General features: G+C 44.0%; 1 protein-coding gene across 1 annotated transcript in view; it reads left to right on the top strand.

Annotated features, from left to right (window-relative positions):
* Positions 1–4,808: 4,808 nt before the first annotated feature.
* The window catches only part of ANO2 (anoctamin 2), a 302,486-nt gene continuing 286,393 nt past the window's right edge, over positions 4,809–20,901 (top strand). The window contains exons 1-3 of the mRNA XM_070408835.1: positions 4,809–4,869; positions 12,054–12,238; positions 13,426–13,752. Coding sequence (XP_070264936.1) covers positions 4,809–4,869; positions 12,054–12,238; positions 13,426–13,752 — 573 coding nt within the window. The remainder of the gene's footprint in view (positions 4,870–12,053; positions 12,239–13,425; positions 13,753–20,901) is intronic.

Below are 20,901 nucleotides of genomic sequence, written 5' to 3' on the forward strand. Positions count from 1 at the left end.
ATTGTCTAATAAAAGGAGACTAGTTAATCAACATTAAGTTTTAAGAAGAATGTCACAGTGATATTTGTGATATTTATATAAGACATTGCCCAACATAATGAGCTATAGTTTTATTAATAGGTTTTTAGAAAGTATATTATTTATCACATGGGCATTTATTATATTGTATCTGATTTTGTTTTAAAAGGGTTTTTCTGTTGTATCCTTTTCTGGTTCACTCTACCCTATTATATTTTTTAAAATGCTGTTTGCAAACCATTAGATAAGCAATTAATGAGTTAAACCTCTAATTTGAGAAGTAGTGGCTTGCAGCTTATAGGAAACTCAATGGCTAATAGTCCTTTCAAACTGTTGGCTCTCAATCTCTTTTTCCTCCCCTATGTGAGAAAGGGATACAAAACACTCCCATCAGGATCAGTTCTTATTCAAATTTCCCTGTTATCATTTCTCTTTAGCTCGAAGAATGCCCTTTGGCATTTCTTGCAGTGTTCTGCTGCTACCAGATTCTCTCAGCTTCCGTTTTGGTGAAAAATGTCTTTATTTCACTCTCATTTTTGAATGATAATTTCATTGGATGGATGCAGAATAATGGGTTGATAGTTATTTTTATCCTTTTAGCATTCTAGGTGTCATTTTTTTGGTCTTTATTTTCTGATGAGGTCAGTCTTAATTCATATTTTTATTATATTCATTCTTTTGTCCATGTATAATACCATTTCAATCTGGTAGCTTTCAAGATTTTATTTTTGGTTTTGAGCAGTGAAACTATTCTGTATGTATTTAGCTGTGAATTTTCTTTGTATTTTTTCTTGCTCAATTTTGCTGACCTTCTTGAATCTGGAAGTTAATGTATTTTATCAAACTTGGGGATGATTTCAGCCACTGTTTCTCCCATTATTTTCCTGCTCTATTTTCATTCTCTTCTATTTCTGGAACACCAATTACATATATGTTAGACTGTTTGACATTGTCCCATTGGTTCCTGAGGTTCTGTTAATTATTTTTTCAATCTTTAGTTCTCTATTCTTTAGATTAGATAATTTCTATTCACCTATCTTTTACTTCATTGATCCTTTATCTGCCTTCTCCAGTTGCTGTTAAGCTCATTCAATAAATTTTTCTTTTTAGTTATTGTAATTTTCAGTTCTAGGAATTTCATTTAAAAAAAATAACAGGTTTATTGAGATATAATCACATCCATAAAATTCACGCTTTAAAAGTGTACAGTTCAGTGATTTTTAGTATATTTACAGAGTTGTACAACCACTCTCTAATTTTAGACCACTTTCATCATCCCCCAAAGAAACCTTGTACTCACTGGCAGTCATTCACCTTCCCCCCTCTAACTCCTGGCAAACGCTAAGCTACTTTCTGTTTCCATGGATTTGCCTATCCTGGACACTTTATATAAATGGTGTTTGTGTCTGGGTTCTTTCACTTAGAATAATGTTTTCAATGTTTAGCCATATTATAACATGTATATGTTCTTCATTTCTTTTTATAGTCGAATAATACTCCCTTGTGTGGATATACCACATTTGTTTATCATTTGAATTTTCACTTTTTGCTATTATAAATACCGTTCAAGTACAAGGTTTTGTGTGTACATATGTTTTTATTTCTCTTGGGTATATACTTAGAAATGGAATGGCTGAATCATATGGAAACTCTGTGTTTAACTTTTTCAGGAACTGCCAGACTATTTTTTAAATTTCTGTACCATTTTACATTCCTACCAGCAATATATGAGGATTCTAATTTCTCCACATTTTCACTGACACTTGTTATTGCTCTTTAAAAAGAAAATCCTTATTTGAGGATATTTTTTCCATTAATTTTTTAAAAAGAGAGAGTGGAAGGGAAAGAAGGGAGAGGAAGGGAGGGAGAGAGAGAGAGAAAGGGAGAGAGAGAAACATCAATGATGAGAATCACTGATCAGCTGCCTCCTGCACATCCCCCATGGGGATCGAGCCTGCAACCCTGGCATGTGCCCTGACTGGGAATCAAACCGTGACCTCCTGGTTCATAGGTCGACGCTCAACCACTGAGCCACAACGGCTGGGCTAAAATTTCTTTATATATTCTGGATACAAGTCCCTTATCTGGTATATGACTTAGCAGTATTTTCTCCTATTCTGTATATTCACTCTATTAATGGTGTCTTTTGAATTTTTAATTTTGATAAAGGCCAATTTGTGTTTTTTTATGATTTTGGTATTATAGCTAAGAAATCATTGCCCAACCCAAGGTTATGAAGCTTTACTCCTTGTCTTCTAATAATTTTATAGTTTTAGCTATTGCATTTAGGTTTATAATCCATTTTGTAAAAGTTAATTTTATGTATGTTGTGAGGAAAGGGTCTAACTTCATTCTTTTGCATGTGGATATCCAGTTGTCCCAGTACCATTTCCCATTTCTTTCCTCACTTCTTGCTACCCTTGTTGAGATTCAAGGGCTTATTTCTGGAATCCCAGTTCTATTGATTGGTCTATATGGCTATCCTTATGTCAGTACCACAGGGGCTTTGTGGTAAGTTTTGAAATCAAGCAGTTACACTTGTTTTTGTTTATGTTTGTAGTTTCTGTTTCTCTACACTCATTAAGCATGTACTTATCTTTACTATTAGAACATATTTATGGTAGCTGCTTTAACATTTTTGGGCTTCGTTGAGATCTGTGTGTGTGTGATCAAATCCTATTTATTGTAGACACATAAACAGTGGGACTAGGAAGGAGTGATGAGAACAAGATGCCTGCCCCCTTGACAGGGCCAGCACCGGCTCTGTCTGTGTGCATGAAAAGGTCCAACCCAGCAGCTTCAAGCGACCTTTTCTTGGGAGGACAACCTGGGTGTGAATCTTCCATGTGGGCTAAGTGAAAAAGGCCAGAGGGCTGATATCAATTTTTATTGCTTGCTTTGTCTCTTTCATGGGTCACTGATTCTTGTTTCTTTGCATATCTAGTAAATGGTGATGGTCAAATGGACATCGTACATGATACAACATTGTCTTCCACTCAGAAGGGTCAAAAATTATTTTTTTTTTCTAGCTGGCAGTTCAGTTACTGGCTGATCTTATTTTGGTTTGGTTGCTACTTTTTTAGGGTATATTTATGGAAATTCCAAGTTATATTCCAAGATTCTGTAACTTGGTAAGATTCACCCTCTCCACTCTGTCTCCCCTATTGATTTTTTTCAAGACATGCCCTTAGGATTTTTTAGAGATAGTCTAAAAGAAACTTTTCTCTAGTGTGTGGTTCTTACTCTTAAAATGAGATCCTGGTGTCTCAGCTGGATGCCTGGAGTGTTGGGACATGTATGTTAACGAGGTCTTGCTACTCTGGCTAGGATGGAACTTCAACATCTCCCAGTCCTGTTTGACCTTTAGCATTTTTCTTCCTATCTCAGTGTAGCAGCCTCTCTAGTAAGCCTCACTTATCTTACCCTCTGCATCTGGGAACCTTCCTTCACACAGATTCCTTCCCTCTTGCACTGAACCCCATAATTTCTAGCCATTTTAGCTGCTTCAAACCTTGATCTCTGTTTCTTTGGTTCAGTGGGCCCTCCTTGCTTTATTTGGATTCCAGCTCCATAAATTCCAGTCAATAACTTGTTCTGATGAGGTTACACTGGTGAGTTTTTCTTCCCTCAGGGATTGCTTTTCTGTGTGATGGATGTTCAATGCCTGTAAATGGTTGACTCATATATTTGTCCTGTTTTATATTTGTTTTTGGAAGAATGTTTACCCAAGTACCAGTTATTTTATTATTACTGAAAGCAGAAGTTCTTGTCAGCAAGCTTTTCATCAAGAAATATTTTGTTAGCAAACGGTTTCAGATGTAGGTCATTGACAAGGGCCAGAACTATTAGAGAGTCAAAAGTAATATTCATGATTTAGAAAAGAAAGAAATTGTTTTATTTACTTGTTTTCAACAGGAAGTTATGATCCCAATCTTGGTTCTTGTCTTGAGAGAGAGTTTGACTATGGGACTGCCTGCAGTCAAGGCCAAAACTTTTCTTTAAAAACAACTTTGTTATTGCTCAAAAATACTTAAACTCAACACAATCAAAGCTCCAGAATTCTATACCACAAAATGTAGAAGAGATGACTTTGCCCAGAAATCCCTCTCTGCTCATCTTTCAGCATTTCATTTTATAATTCACTCTTTCACTGCGCACCTACTATGTGCCAGGCTGCTGTAAGGGTCAAAGATGATATCCAGTCCCTACTTTTGAGTATCTCTACCCACCTGTGGTGTAAAAAAAACTATGAGAGTTTGTTAAATCTGTGAGGTTGGGAGAAGTTTTGGAAAGGCTCTGTTGAGCAAGGCTCTGACATATGAGTATTTGACGTGGGTGGTACCTCAGTTGGCTGACTTATTGCACTTGTAGGTGGAGTTATGTATTATCTACGTTTATTGTGAAAGGTACTATATTAGTTAGGATATTGCTCAGCTAGCTGCTCTAACAAATAGACTGAAAAATACATAATGAGTAAAACACATAACAGTTCACTTCTTTCTAAAGTAAGCATCTTGGATGAGTAAACAAGTTGGCGAGGCAGCTCTTTTCCATGTAGCTTTTCAGGGACCCAGAGTAATGGATCTTCAGCTAACTTCAACTATGACTTCGAAAGTGGCCCTGGGAGTTGCCATTCCAGTGATCTAAAGGGGAAAAGACCACGTAGGAGCATGCGGGAACATGCACGGGAATTTTACTATGATATGAAGCAGGCCTGGAAGTAGCAGGTATCACTCAGTTTACATTCCTCTGGCTGGAATTCAGCCTCGTGGCCATGGAGATTAGGTAATATGGTCCAGCTGTGTGTTCAGGAAGAAGAAGAAGAAGAAGAAGAAGAAAACATGGATTTTGGTAAGCAGGTAGTTGTCTCTGTCATAGAGGCCTACAAAAATAAGTTTGGCATGGCATATCCACGTTTTTTTTACTGTATTAAAGTTACAGAGTTACACACTTATCTTCCCAAGTAGGCTTGGAGATCTTCATGTTTTCAGCACCCAGGACAAGGCAGGGAAGGAATGTGATAAATACTTATTAAATGGTTTTTTTATGAATGAATGAATAGTAAACTGGTGTGACAGTAGTTAGCTAACAGATTCAGTTGCTTCTTTTTCTTAATATTCATTTTTTGAAATGCAAGTGATATCTGACTAGTATGAGTTAGAGAAGCAGGTGAAGACATTGTGGTAGGACCGTTTATACTTTAATCTTATCAGCCACACTTCAAAATACAGTGTAGGATGGGCTGCCAACAAGTAGGTTTCATTTGGGCAACTCATCCAAGTTCCAATCTGTGGATTTTATCATTGAGAAAAGTGCTTCCTGAAATGAATTTCTTATTCTTTTCTTGTCCTTGGTCTTTACTTTTAGGATTTGGGGTCTGAGCATTGAATGTAAATGCTATTTATTAAAAGACCCTTTTAAAGGAGTGAGGGATGTTAAGAATGCCTAGTCAGGAAGTCCAGATTTATCAAGTTTGTATTCTTGGTTGTTCCTCTTCCTGAGTATAGGTAAGCCTAGCGGTTAAAAGTGTGGACTGTGAGTATGCCACTTACTAGCTGATGACTTTAGGAAAGTTGTCTAACTACTTTATGCCTCAGTTTCCTCATCAGTAAAATGGGATAACAATATTACTTATCTGATAGGGTTATCCTGAAGATTAAATGAGTCGATATGCATAAAGGTCTTAGAACAGTGCCCAGCACATGCAGGATGTTAGTAGTTAGGGTTGTTATAGCTGTTGTTATAATTAGGGAAGGTTTGTGTTCAGTTCAGAGGGGAAACCACTCTGTTCAAAATTCACTTATAATAAAGGAGTCTCCAATTCCCTGCATCATTACCTCCAAACTTTTGCTGAGCCTCTGTTGCATCCAGAGTCCTATACTAGGAATACAAAGACATAACAGGCAAATTTTCTGAACATTTTGAGGACTTCCTTAAGTGGTTAGGGAAGGTTCAGTGTATGAGTAAGACTTTATCTGGATGAGACTTAGACAAGTGGAGAGAGCATTCCAAGCAGGGATAATTGCCTGAGCAAAGGCACAGAGTGAGGATCAGCTTGGACATAGGTTTGACCAAACTTGAATGTTCTTATCTGATGGACAGATAAGGCAGCAGAGATATATAAGAGCCAGATATGGAAGTCTTTGAATGCCACATTGTTTGTAAGCCTCAGGACCGTGGAGGTTTTTGGTTACAAGTGAAATAAAAGTTTTATGAAGGGTCACCTATAGCAGCAAAGAAGTTGAGGTCCATCCATCCATCCATCCATCCTTATCCTGACACCCCATTTATCTTCACTATAGCCAGAGTGATCTTTCTAATGTAATTCTAATCATGTTGCTTCCCTGCTTATAATTCTTTAATGTTATTATAACTCATGAACCCTGCATGTTAACCGAGCGGGGACTGGTATAGAATTGAGGAGAGCTGGTTAGAAGCAAAAGGGAGGACAATTTTAAAGACCAAATACAAGAAAAAGCATGTCACTGCCAGGGCTGACCGGCAGACCCCTAGCAACTTAGGAATGATTACTCCGGCACACATTTCTGTGAAAGAGAGGGCTAAGAGACTGCTTGGCTTGAGAAACCAAACAGCCCCCGCTCGCCTGCCTCCTTAGGCTTTTATTGTAACAGCAGCTTGAACTAAAATTAACTATTAGATACTATCAATAAGGTAAGCACCCTGGAGAAGACACATGCATCTGAAGACTAAGCATAAAGATTCCAGTAAACCACCTGGGGACTCAGACTTGTTTGGAAAAGTCAAGGCAGGGGTTGCCACCTTCAGCCAGCTCCCCTTAGAGGCCCCTGACCTTTTGGAAATTCCTCCTTACAAACTTTCCAACCAAGTTCTGTGCTTCCCCACATGTCACCTCCTTGAAGCAGGTAGTTCAGTCTTTCTGGAATGTGTGTGTGTGTGTGTGTGTCTGTGTGTGTGTGTGTGTGTGTGTGTGTGTAAAGTGACTAGCAGATGATTGATAATGGGAAGGTTGACAGTAAATATGGTAAGGGGCCTTAAAAGTATGTACTTAAATCAGAGGTGTCCTTCCTGAAATTCACCCTCAAATCCCACCACATAGTTGGAAACTAATGGGATTATGTGGGTGGAAAATGAGCAGAAGGAGGCAGGCACTCTGCTTTGTGATGTTGATGATCTGAAACAGCTAAGCTCAGTGGCTGATTGCAAAGGTCCATGCAAATTATTGTCTTTCTCCCTGGAATCTCCTTTCCTACCTTGCCCATTGGAAGATGCCTACTTTTCTAGATGCACCTCAAAACTCATGTACTCTGAGAGGCTCTACCTGAGGGCTTCTGCTTCTATAGGTCCTTGTTCATACCCCAACGTTATTCTTCTCTTATTCCTGAAATTATCTCCTTACTAATCTATCTTCCTTCCTTATTAATCCTCATTCCTTATGAGCACCTAGGGGTTGGTGGAAAGGCCCAGGTTCTATTTGGCCTTATATTTCCAAAGTATTATATAGTGCTTGAGAAATAAAATGTTTTGGCATTAATGAATAGAGATGTGAAAGATTATAAATATTTTACCCTTTCTCCCAAAAATGTCCAGTTGTGATTGGAGAATGGATGATGGTGTGTGCAAGAGGAGAGGGCCAGTGAAGCAGGCTGTGGATGGGTGTAAACAGATGAAGCAGTTCAGACAGGTAGGCAGGGCCCAGATTGTGAAAGGCCCTGTATGCCATATAAGACAGTTTGGTCTTCATCCTAAGAAGGAGGAAAATCCACTGAATGAGAGTAACTTGATCAGATTGTTTCAAAATGGTAGTACTAGCTGTAGTGTGCAAAGAGGGTAAAGGATTGGGGAGGATCGAAGAGGATCTGAGAGGAGTAGGATTAGTGGCAGAAAACTCATACTTATCCAGGTTCAAGGTAAAAATGAACTTGTGGTAGGATCATCATCAGCAAAGAGATATTTGAGCATGAAGCTAGAGAAGGCTGTTCTTTAAATTTTTTTTTAAATTAAAAACATCATTGGGATGACATTGGTTAATAAAATTATATAGATTTCAAGTGTATAACTATATGATACTCCCTCTATCCTTTACTATCTCCTTTAATATCTCCCCTTTCTCTTCCCCTCTGGTAACTACCATACTGTTGCCTACATTTTTGTTTGTTTGTTTGTCTTGTTTGTTCATTTTTTACTTACAGTTTTATATCCCACATATGGGTGAAATCATATGGTTCTTGACTTTTTCTGTCTGACGTTTTCACTTAGCATGATACTTTCAAGATCTATCCATGTTGTTGCAAATGGGGGTATTTTATCTTTTCTTAAGGCTGAGTGGTATTCCATAGTATATATGTACCACAACTTCTTTATCCAATTGTTTATAGAAGAAAACTTTGGTTGTTTCCATGGATTGGCCACCACGAATAATGCTGCAGTTTGAAAACACTTATTCACAAAGAGAGGGCTATTCTTGAGCCAAGGCTATCAGACAAGCAGAGCTGAAGGGGCAGATTTGAAATGATCCCTTTTGAGTGGAGAGAACTGGAGGGTTTTCCTGATTTCTTTGACCATGTACAGAGGCTGTAGCAGGACCTATGGGGCAAGAGGAGGGGTGATCAGCAGGGCCGTTGGATCCAAATTTTGAGCTTGGAGTTTCAAAGGTAGGCTGTTTTCCTGGGTCAAATGTGTGCAGGGAAGCAGGGGGAGACCTCAGTAAGTGTTGATCCTAATTGAAATCTGTCCATGGTAAGATGCTTGGGGAGAGGCCATGGTGAGTGCCTCAAAATCTGAAAGTGACTGGTTCTCTCTGAAGCTCCCAAGAAGGCCTGCCTGTTGGTAGAATCATCCCCACTTGGAGTCTTGTTCTTATCCTAAAAGAGTTTGGATGCTCTGTCTCCCCTCGGGGCAGCCCTGGCCTTGAAAGGCTCATGACAGAGGCTGCCCGATTTTTCAGAGCACTGCACTCTGCACCTGCCAGTGGTTAGTAATGAGAGTAACGGTGCCATGAGGGACACTTTAAGGGAAAGCCCTGATGCCTGGAAGTCCAGCTCCCTCTGGAGAACTTCTCCTGATCTTCTATCCTGGAAGCTCTGGGAACCTCTTCGGGCTCTGATGACTCCCTTCTCCTTCTCCAGGCCTGGGGAATCCACTTCCTGCTCTTTCTCTAGCTTCCTTTTGCTTGTGTCACCTGGTCCCTTTGCTCCAGTTTCCTTCCCATCACCTGCTTCAGAGCCTTTCTCTAACAAGTTCTCCACATCCTGTTTTATCTTTCTCCCTACTCCAAGGGCTGTCCAAGCACCGAGCCTTTGCTGTGACCCTAAAGATTTGTGCCAAACTGTATAAGAGATGGCATGACTTGAAGAGCTCAGGAAGAACTGCTGCCTTTCAGCATCTCTCCCTTCCCCTAGCACAGTGTACCAGTGCCCACCTTCAGAGAGGATTCCTTCAGCTAAGACCTCTGCCCCTGCAAACATGCAGGGCTAGTAAGATCTGTAGGGCCCTTTAAAGATTTCAAAATTTAAAAAAAAGAGATTTAAAATGCTTTCACTCATATTATGTCAAGATGTCAGCATGGGCTGTAAATTTGCTTCTTATCCTTGACAGCCAACAGCCAGAAGAAGGAATGGCTATCGAAGGCCCTGATGGTGGATGGGAAGGTGCAGGCATAGAATCTGGGGGAACCAAAGGTGGGGAGGGGCCTTGGGGCAGCTCAGGGAAGAGACAATCTATAGACAGGCATTGACAGGACTCTAAAAACAAGCTCTGCCTGTTTTTTTTCTTTTCTTTTAGATTTGGGCCTCTCCCTGACTTTAGTGTCTACTATTTGTTTCTCAAAATCTCTGCTCCTGTTCCTTCATCTGCCTCTTTAGCACAACCTAAGATACCTGCAGCCAGTGGGATGGTGGAGGTTGGACCCAGCTGTGATGTCTGTGTCAGAGTACAAGCAGAGAGAGCAGCCAGGATGACCAGGGGGGCCCTGGAGGCCAGCCTCAAACCCAGGTGGCACCTTTAAGGCATGGTGGCTCCTGGATAGTGGTTTGACTAAAGCTTTGGGCTGACTCTGAATCTGAGCTGTCCCGAGTCACAATTGTGAATGTGAGTGTAGTGGTGAAGGAAGGGTGGACTTTGATGAGCTTGGTACAGGTAACCTTTGTTACCTGCCCAGTTACACATCAGGATGGTCTTTGGCTTGTGAGGCATGCATCTGGAGGTCTTCAGGCTTTCCCTGGGGTGTGGAGTCCTATTCTTAGTTCTGCCCTGGACTAGTTGGAGGGCAAGCATGCAGAAAAGCATGAGGGAGAGGGATGAGGCAAGACCAAAGACCAACAAAGAAGCCCCTCCCTTGATGTCCTGAGCTGGAGGCCACTCTATTGCATCACCAGCATGCATGCCCACTCTTGCCCTCCATGTTCTGTCTCTAGGGTGTGTCTTCCAGAAGCCACCTACCCTTCAAAACTAGCTTTAGGCTTAATTCCTCTGGAGGCCTACCTTGACCTAGCTTTTTGGTCTCCCACAACATGGACTGGAGCCCACAATATAGAAATAAATTATGAAAGCTTTACTCTGCTGGTCATACTTGTGTTTTCTGCATGAAAGATGCTAAGTTTTTCAGGTGCAGGGACCAATGTCTTAGGCTTACTGAAACTGCCCAGCAGAGAGCGTGCACACAGGGGCTGCTCCACAAACTGGTAACTGGCCAGAGCTCTGTTTCAAGAGACCTAGGAAGAGCCGCTGTTTGCTAATTAATTAATTAATTAATTAATTAATTCTCTCACTCATTCAGCAGGGGTAAGGGCTGAGCTTGATGTATAAGGTGTAATTTCTGTTCACACAGAGCTTAAATGAAAATAATGAGAACAATTATAATAACCACCTTTTGTTGCACACACATAGGCTAATGACTGTCCTGGGTACTTTGCATCACATCTCTAGTTCTCATACTTATTACAATCCTGCACGTTTGGGATTCTCTTCCCTTTACAGTTGAAGAAAGAGGCTCAGAGAGGTCGCAGGGTCTGCAAGTGGAAGAATTGAAGGTTCAGCCCAGGTGGCAGACCTGAGGGTCAAGTATAGGTGGAAGAGCTGAAGTCTAAACCCAGGTAGCAGAGCTGAGGGTCAAGTGCAGGTGGCAGAGCTACTGTCAAATCCAGGTGGCAGAGTGAGGGTTCAGCCCAAGTGGCAGAGCTGAGGGTTCAGCCCAGGTGGCAGAGCTGAGGGTCAAATCCAGGTGCACTGGACTATGCTTCTCTGCTTGAAAGTGTTCCTCAGAGGTGGGAAAAGACTGAGTGTGATCAGCTGTGAGACCCTGGCAACTTGTGGCCCCTGTCTGGGACTTTGGTGCAAAGTGGAGTGTTTCATCTCTCAGTCCCCCCACTTCTAACATGCTGTGTTCCATCACCCACTTGGTTCCTCTCCCTCCAGGGTGCTGCTGGGAGTCTTTGGAAATAGCACTGCAGTGCTGCTGTTAGAAGGGCTGCTCTGGGGAGGATTGAGGAAGGGCCATGAGCTCTGAGGCCTTGGTGGAGCCAGAAGGTGTGTGGGGACCCCTCAAGGACATTGGAGGCTGCTCTTTTGTCAGAGGACACTCCTGCCCTCAGCGGGCCCACCATTGGTTTCTCCTTGCTCTTTCTTTCCTCCAGGAGTGGTGCTGGCTGGTTTGGCTGCCCCCAGAGAGGCCCTCAGCCTAAGTTTTTGGAATTAATTACAGATGTGCCTCCAGACAGTATCCCACCTACCCTGGCTCCCATGATGCCACCCTCTTGTCTGGGACTTACAAGAGATTATGACAGCGATCATCAACAGGGGCTCCTGCTGGTGGCTCCAGGCTCCGCGTGTGTGTGTGTGTGTGTGTGTGTGTGTGTGTGTGTGTAGTGGAGCGAGACTCCCCTTCTCCACTCTCTTCTCCCCATGGCCAGTGTGACCCTGGATTACCAAGGCTCTGAGGAGACATGCCCATTTTTAGGACCACCCACCATGTCTCTCCCTCAGGGCCTCAGCTCCTCTGTGTCCTGGCTTCCCCATCACCTGAAGTGCTTTGCCTGTTTTGTCTTTTCCTCTCACAGACATCCCCTTGCTCCCTGGCTCCCCACGCAGGCTGAGCCCTCGTGCAGTGGCCAGGGGCGGCCAGGGCCCCAAACAAGGACAGCAATACCTCAAGGTGCCGGGTCCCCCAGCCCCAGGTCTGCAGGGCAGCTCCAACCAAGATTCTGGCAAGCTGTCCAGTGAAGAGAGCTCCCACAGCAGCTCCGTGAGTAGTGGGCTTGGGGGGATGGCCAAGGGGAGCCTCGTGACTGGGGAAATTCCACTTAGGGGGCAGGTGTGTGTGTGTGTGTGTGTGTGTGTGTGAGAGAGAGAGAGAGAGAGAGAGAGAGAGAGAGGCGGGGTTTTTATTTAGGCCCCCTTTCCTTTCCTTTCTCTATGAGTCATGACAGTGTAATGTCCCAGCCATGCTGGAGTCTTTTGGTCAGAGGACCTGGAAGAAGGAGGTGTGAGAAGTCCAATGATCCCACCTATTGGTCTGCAGACGCCACAGCTCCCCTCCCACCTCTGCTGTGGTGGCTCGGGAGGCTTTCCCCTGTGCCTGGTTGCCCAGGTGACCTCTCAGGTGGCTGCTGAGGCAGCTGGGTATCAAGCCAGTAATAAACAGGGAAACACCCAAAGGGGAGGCAGGTCCCTCCTCTGCTCCGCCTCATTCTTTCTCCTCTTCTCTCAATGTCCCATCTCCACAGGTGGACGGGAGCAGGAGTCAGTCCCCTGCTGCCACCAGTGGCTGGAGAGGAGGAGGAAGAGGATAATGTGGGGCTGTGAGGGGCATAGTGTATAGTGAATGCCCTTGGGGTGGGACGTGGGGGTGGGCCAGGTGACCAGAAATTGGCCTTTGTTCCAATGGATCCAGAGAACCTGCCAGTGAGTACTCTGTGTGTGTGTGTGTATGGGTGTTGTAGATTTGCAAGGAGATGGGTGTGCCACTGTGCATGTGGAGAGCTTGTGTGCATGTCAGAGTGCACTTGGTGATATACTATACGTGTGCACGGATGTGTGTGCAGCAGTGCTGGTGCAGAGAGCTAGGTGAGTGACTGTGTGCATGTGCAGGAGTGGGCTTGGGGTTTTGTGTGTGGAGGCAGGTGGTGGGGCTGTGCATGGGTTTGCTGCTGTGTGTGCAGTCTGTATGTGAGCGTGCATGTGTGCATGAAGGCTGGAACAGGTGTGAAGGTACCCATGCCTGGGCTGTGGACAGGGGGTGGAGGGCTGTGTGGGGTGAGTGTGGCAGGTGAATTTAGGCCACCCTGTCCTTTCACTGGGGCAGTTGGGGCCTCGGGGCCTAAGGGGCTTGCTTCCTAGTGCATTTTTTGGGGCTCAGAGTAAGGTCTGCATCCTCTGTCTCTCACATCTTCCTCACCAGGCCTCACTATTTCTATTGTTTTCTCTGGCCAGGTCGTCAACAACTACCTGGATGCCAACGAGTCAGTGTCCTTGGAGGCCCCTCTGAGTCGCATGCACTTCCATGACAACCAAAGGAAGGTCGACTACGTGCTGGCCTACCACCACCGGAAACGCGGGGCACATCCCAGCCACAGCTCCCCTGGCCAGTCGCTGGCCATCATCTCCAATGGGGAGACTGGCAAGGAGCCCCATGCTGGGGGCTCTCGTGACATTGAGTTGGGACGGCTGGATGCCCTGGAGGAGGAGAGGAAGGAGCAGCGGGAGGAGTTTGAGCACAACCTGATGGAGGCTGGGCTGGAGCTTGAGAAGGACGTGGAGGTGAGGTTGGGCAGGTGTCACAAGGTTGTGGGATGGGATGACCCTGTAGGGCTGGGCTCCAGGTGACCAGTGTCATCTGTAGGGAGCCTTGGCTTTGTTCTGAAAGGTGGCATTTTTTTTCTGATGGAAAAACCCGATTTTCTTGCCCAAGGACTTGAGGAAGGGTCTTGGTATATCTAGTGACTCTACCTAGGGGATCCCAGGTAGTAGGTGTGTGTGTGTGTGTGTGTGTGTGTGTGTGTGTGGTGTGTGTGTGTGTGCTCGCATGCCAGGCTCTTGTGTGGGAGTCAGCCTAGTAGGGACTGAAAGCAGGACATTTCTTCCTGGTGTTCTCAGGCCCCATCCTGTGGTCATCTCTGTAATGGTTTCCTTGGGATGAAGACCCTGTTTTCCTGTTGAACTATGGATCAAAATTCCACTATACAGGCTCTATTTCACTAAGGCATGTGCTTGCCTGGGACCTCTGAGGGAGTTGGTTATTTGGGAACTGAATCAACTGAGTTGATTATTTGGGAACTAAACATGTGAGCTATGTGTATTCTCACCTCTGGGCAGTAGCCATCCTAAGGGAATCCATGGAAATTTATCTGTCTATTGTCCATCCATCCATCTATCCATCCATCTATCCCTTCATTTATTTATGAATTCATTTACCCATCCATTTCTCCATACCACAGTGATCCTTTAAAAATGACCTGCTATCACCATACTCTTCAACCTCATTTTCTACCCCTCCCATCCTCCTGCACCTGCTCCAGCCCACCAGCCTTATCTTGTATGTATTGGTCACCCTCACGTCAGGGCCTTTGCACTGGTTGTCCCCTCTGCCTCTGTATCCTTCTCCAGGCCTGTGCATACTCACTCCCTTACTCCACACCTCTGTTCAAATGCTGCCTCCTTCCACACATCTTCCCTGACCATCCTAGCTAGAATACCACAGCCCCTTCACTCTGTCCCTTGATCCTGCTTTCCTTTTCTTCATCACACTTAGCCCTGCTACCTGAAATAACATGAGAGGTTTATTTGTTTTTATATTCTGTGCCCCACCTGCTCCACCAAGACAGGGGTCTTGTTTGGTTCACTGCTGTATCCCCAGCACCTAACACAGAGTCTAAACAATAAAGTAGTAGGTGTTTAACACATGTTAGTTGAATAAGTAAGTGACCTCCCGGAGTCTCAGGTTCCTCATCTACAAAATAATAGACACCCCGATGGATTTTAGTTTTACATGTCCCATCATTAGACCAGGGTAATGAGAACATTCAGCACAATATTCGGCACATAGTAGGTGCTCAATAAATACTCATTATGATTCTTTTTAGAGGTGTCATGTTGAGGGGTGCAGTGCCATTCTCATCAGAAACCTGTTTTGTGAGAATCAAGTTAAGGTTGTCCCCAAACTGGAAGGGACCCCCAGAGGTCATTCATGCATTTCTCTGTCCCCAGGCAGGATGGCATGTGGCCTGACTCAGACCTTCTTTGTGCTGACTCATGCTGCTTATCCAGACCCTTAAGTCAGGAGCTACTTCTCCTGTTATTCTTTCCACCAGTGTAGGGAAAGCGCTCTCTTTTAGGGTTGCTTGGCGTCCCTTTTTGTGAGGGTGCTGATTTCCACTTTTTGAAACTGAAAGCTCACTTGGTGCCTCTGATTGGGGTCTGGTGGGAAGGTTTCTTAAGGTAGTCCTGTGTTTTGAGAACTTTGGCACTACCACTGTGGCCAGGCTGCAGTACACACACTTGCCTGTAGGTGTCAGGGTGTGGAGGCCCCACTTTGTTTCCCTGCTCAGTTGGGAAGCATGGTGCTCAAGATGTGTACTCTGTTAGATCCAGAGACATAGAAGCATCAAACAGACTGTCAAACCTGAGAGGGAAGGCAGGGGAGGGTGGGCAGGGTAAAGAGATCAATCAATGAACTTGTATGCATATATGCATAACCCATGGACACAGACAATAGGGTGGTGAAGGCCTGGGGTAAGGGGGGAGGGTGGGATGGGAGAGGTCAATAGGGGAAAATGGGGACATATGTAATACTTTCAACAATAAAGATTTAAAAAAAAAGACGTGGACTCTGGAGTCAGAGTACAGATGTTCACATCCCAGGCCTGGCATATACCAGCCTCACAACCTTGGGGCAAGTGACTAGATCCTTTTGAGTCAAAGTTTTCATGTCTATAAAGTAGGAATAACAATACATTCTTCATTAAGTTGTTATGAATATGAAACAAGACAATTAAATAAAGTATCTAGAGCAGTATTTGCTATTATTACTATGTAGAGTTATCAGATTCAGCAGATAAAAATTCACTATGTCTAGTCAAATTTGGATTTTAGAACAATAAATAATTTTTTAGGATAAGTGTGTCCCATGCAATATTGGGGCTATACTTATATTAAAAAATTATTTGTTGTTGATCTCAAATTCAAATATAACTGTCCTGTTGACTTTTACTACTACTATTAATAGTATCATTGCCCATTTCTGCAGCCTTCCAGCATGTTTTATTTTAGTTGCTATTGGATTTTCCTGGCTTTGGCTGGGAATTAGGACTAACCAATGTTAGATGGGGCTGTGAGTGGGTCCTGGATTGTTGTAACCACCAAAAGCTCCTCCCTCCCAGCCCCCACCCCTGCCTTCAAAGTCAAAGTCTACCTAACTCCTCCTTCCTAGGGCTATTTCAACTTCCCTGGTTCCCCCTCTGTCATCAGAGCTCCCAACACTCATGTAGCCATCAGGACCTACTGTATTCTCTCTCTCTCTTTCTCTCTCTTCTAAAAATGTATTATTGTTATTAGTTTTGGGACCTCTGATGCAAAGAATTGAGTTCATTGCACTTCTCAATCATGGTGCATTATTATCATTGGTCTGCATATTTATTTAAATACCTCCCCTCACTCTTCACTGCCTGCTCACTCCATAGGTAATAATTCCAATGCTTTGTGTTTCTGGGAAATGTGTAGTGTCGTTCTTGCTTTATGTATTTTTGTTTTCATTTTTAAAATGGGCTTTATTGTTTGAAACAGTTTTAGATTTACAGAAAAATTGGACAGAGTTCCGTATACCCTGTACCTAGTTCTCCTATTATTAACGTCTACATTAATATGGTACATATACACTATTAATGAACCCTCTTGTCTGGAAATTGTAAGAAATCATGACAGTGATCATCAATACATTATCATTAACTAAAATCTATACTTTATTCAGATTTCCTTAGTTTTTGCCCATTGTGATGTTTCTGTCCCAGGATTCCATCCTGGACACCACGTTGCATTTCGTGGTCATGGCCCCTTAGGCTCCTCTTGGTGGTGGCAGTTTCTCAGCACTGTGTGCATTATGAATTTATACAAGATGCTCCGTAGTCCATTCTGTTTCCCACTTTTTCTCTCAGCCCTATATTTTTCAGACCATTCACATTCTGCACGTGCATCTAATCCATTTTTCTCCTAATGGATGAACAATATGCCCTCCCCACAATTTACCTCATCACTCCCATAATGGTAATGGACATTATCCAGCTGTGTGCCACTGACAAGACTGAGAATGAATAGTCACCTCCTTCAGGGCCAGTGGTTCATGATCTTCTCAGCCCACCCCCATCTTCTCATGCCATGTTGGTAAATACAGATTAGAGGTGCATTAACGGGGACCTGTGAAGGTCTGAACAACTTTCTGGGGGCCTGTTGGGGTCTGAGCAACTCTTCTCTGTGTTAGGATGTTCAGCCTCTGGCCTTGAGCAGCAGTCTGGAACTGTCACCTCACAGAAGCGAGGACATTGCTTGACTGGCCCTGGTGGCAGCTTGGAGAGCAGGTGCTGAGGCCCCTCCTGCTCAGTGGTCCCCACCCTTCTAGGATGGGTTGTCTTTTGGGTTCTGGGTTCACTTTGATTTTAAGATAATTGGAGCAAAATGGGTTTCTATGAGAGACCTATTAAACATTACTCACTCAGTCCCACAGATCGAAGGAACTTTGCATCCACCAATCTCTGAATATTGCAGAATTCATTTCTGACTTTAGTTGCTTACTGGCGCACTATAGAGAGGATGATAATTGGTGCTTATCTTCCATTTGGTGCTTCACTTTTTCATTTTGTGTGCGTATTTCCATATATTGGCATTGTCCATGTTCATATTTTAAAGACTATTCAGTATTTTTCAGTAGTTTTCCTATGTATTTTGTTACATTCTGCCATTTCATTAGAATTTCATTTAAAGACATTGCTGATGACAGAGACCCCTGCCTCTTCACTACTGATTTTGGCAGATGAGGGCCACCTGTGTGGAGATGGGCACCCCCCCTTCCCCCCCCCCCCCCTGTCTTCTCTGTGACCCATATAGAGCTTGTGTCTGCAAAGCTCTCAAACTGCTTTGCTAGGAAAATAGGACTTAGGAAATTTCCTGATCCTTAGGGAATCCTTGCTGTTTGGTTTTCTAGGGTGACAGTGTCCTGGAGGTCTTTCTGTCATCGCTCTGCCTCAGGCATTATGAGCTGGCTGTTGGGAGCTGGAGTGAGGGGAGTGGTGTATTTCTATGGGACAAGGGTCCCCACACCTCTGCTGACTCCATGATAAAATTAGTCTGTTTCCTCCTCTGGAATGGGGTAGGGATTTGCATTCTTAGGAAAGGCTGTAGCACATGCAGAGAAAATACAGATGTGGAATTTAACGATGCCCCAGTCCATACTGTTTCTTGGTGATGGCTGTTATGCCCATGAGAGTATGGGCAGCAGTCACGCTGCTGTTGACTTGTGCTAATGACGGGAAAATACCATGATTTCCCCCTGGCCTTGGATGTGTTCCTGTCCCACTGAAGCAGTATGCTGGAGCCTTGGGCTTCTCGCCTGCCCCAAGGGATTTTAGGGAAAAAACAAAGCCCCAGCAGCTGCTGCCCCTGGGGCCACACAGCAGGGCAGAGCAGAGAGCAGAGCCACCAGGCCTGGCTGGGTCTGATCTCAGAGGGGAGGCCTCGAGGAAATCAGGGGGTGGGGATACAGAGAGAGGCAAGGACCCTGAACCTGGGTTAAATATCTATTTCCCTTTTCAAAGAGTTTACTATTTAAAAATTGACATTCAGTGTTCCCATTTAATGCTCTTGGCAACCCCACTGAGGTGATTAAGCAACTATTGTTTCCTTGTCATAGTAAACCCAAGTGCCTTGTCAAGCTGGTGAGGAGCAGGGCTGTCCCTTGAAACTAGGTCTCCTAACGACTGCTTCCCTTAGTCTCTGAAGATGACTCTCCAGGGATGGTGTTTGGGCTACGTAGTCAACTAGCCTTGGAGATAAGCACTGCCCACGTTATGAAGAATCTGGCCATAAGGTGGAGTGAAAAGCAGGTCGAGGGTTTGACTAGAGGTGTGTCGGGGGCGGGTGCTGGTGTGGCTCTTTCTCAAGGTCTTCACTTCGTGGTCTCCAGGATCCCTCCAAAGGGGCTGGAAGGAGTTTCTGGGCTTCAGTTATTTGCCAGTGTCCTCCCTATAGCAGCGGAGGGCAAGGGTCATTGAAGGGCCTGGTGAAGGACTTCCGGCCGGGGCACCAGCTTGGCTGGCTGTTTGTTTTGCTGGGTTTCTGTTACCAGATGCAAACTGTGAAGTATGAGAAAACAGGATCATAGGGTATTAAAGCTAGAAGGCCTTGACATTTCTTTGAATTCCATCAGAGAGCAGGAACTGGATGTGACCTGTACAAGCTCATGCTGCTAATTCATACTTTAAGGCAGCGATTCGACCAGTGTGCCACAAGAATTTTTAAAATGTGCAATACCTGACTACTGAGCACTGACCTCTTTTCCCTTAGATTGTCAAATTAAAATGACAACAACCAACACAACAATAGCCATCTGGTGTGAATTCATAAAAATTATATCTATTTTTTGTTAAATCAGCAAAAATTAATATTATTTTTGGTGTGCTGTGGAATTTTAGTAATTAGCTTACTAGTATGTGTGCCCTGAGATGAAAAATGTTGAAAATCGCTGCTTTAAGGAAATAAAATATTGATTATAGAGAATCTATGCAAACCAATAAGTCAAGATGGGCTAACTTCCTCTGTTAGGTCTGTTTTCCTTGTGGTTAGCTTGTCTTCCCAGGAGACTGATGTCTAACTAGTGCTTCTGGTATGACTGTCAGGGGATCCATGGCCAGTGCCTGTTCTGACTTAATATCCTAGGCTGGTTGTTAAATACTTTGAGTTTAATTCGTGATTACTACTATTATTTACCTCACTCTCTGTATTTGATGAAGAGCCGGTCAGGGAACAGTTAATCTTCATCCTTCTAATCATTCCTCTTCATGGCAGTGCTAGATGTTTTGGGCTCCTAGACAAACACAGAGAAAGCAATTACCAGGGAGACCTTCCAGGCTCCGTTTCTGGCCCCCTCTCTCCTGCCTCTCATTTAGAAGACATTTATGCGCACCGATAGGTACCACGTCCTGGGCCAAGCACTGATGATGCACAAGTGCATAAGACATGATCCTGCCTTTAAGGATCTCATAGTCTATTAGGGGAAGTGAACCTGACCACAGAGAATCACAGAATGAGGTCTAAAGTAAAGAGGTGGGAAGAGAGTTCTGGGAGAGTGACTGATGGTCTGGGTGACTTGCAGAAGTCTTACCTGTGCCTTGAAGCTCTTGGCTAAATCACCTTCCCTCTCCCGGACCCAGATGCTCAGGGTTCCAGAAGAAGTGAGTGGGCTGGCTGTGTCTCCTACTCTTATCAGGTCCCCAGGAAGGATTCACCCTCCATGAGTGGAGATGCAGGTGAGGATTGTGCATGTTTGCAAGGTTTAGCTGAAGTGTGTGTTGCATATGGCAGGGTCTTTTTCTTTCTTTTTTTTTTTTGGCAGCAAAGCATGCAAGAGTTTATTTGCAAGAAAAGGAAATATACTCCGATATAGTCTGAGTGGGCAGCTTGACTAGCCAAAGAGGAGCCAAGTGCCTGGCAGGGTCTTTCTTTGAGCCTCGAGGTCTGGAGATGCCCAGTGGTCATTTCTGTTGCTTGATAGGTGGTAAGGATGGTTCTGGGTCCCCTGTTCTTCACTGTAGACAGGGTCTCCCTGCTACCCATGTCAGCTCATTAGGGTGTCCCTATATACCTTATATCTAATGAGTCCTGAGGTCTATGTGGTAACATCAGAGGTTCTTAAACCTTACAGGT

The sequence above is a fragment of the Myotis yumanensis genome, unplaced genomic scaffold (genome assembly GCF_028538775.1).
Source record: "Myotis yumanensis isolate MYYU_CA2020_CCGP unplaced genomic scaffold, mMyoYum1.0.hap1 SCAF_3, whole genome shotgun sequence".
Lineage (NCBI taxonomy): Eukaryota > Metazoa > Chordata > Mammalia > Chiroptera > Vespertilionidae > Myotis > Myotis yumanensis.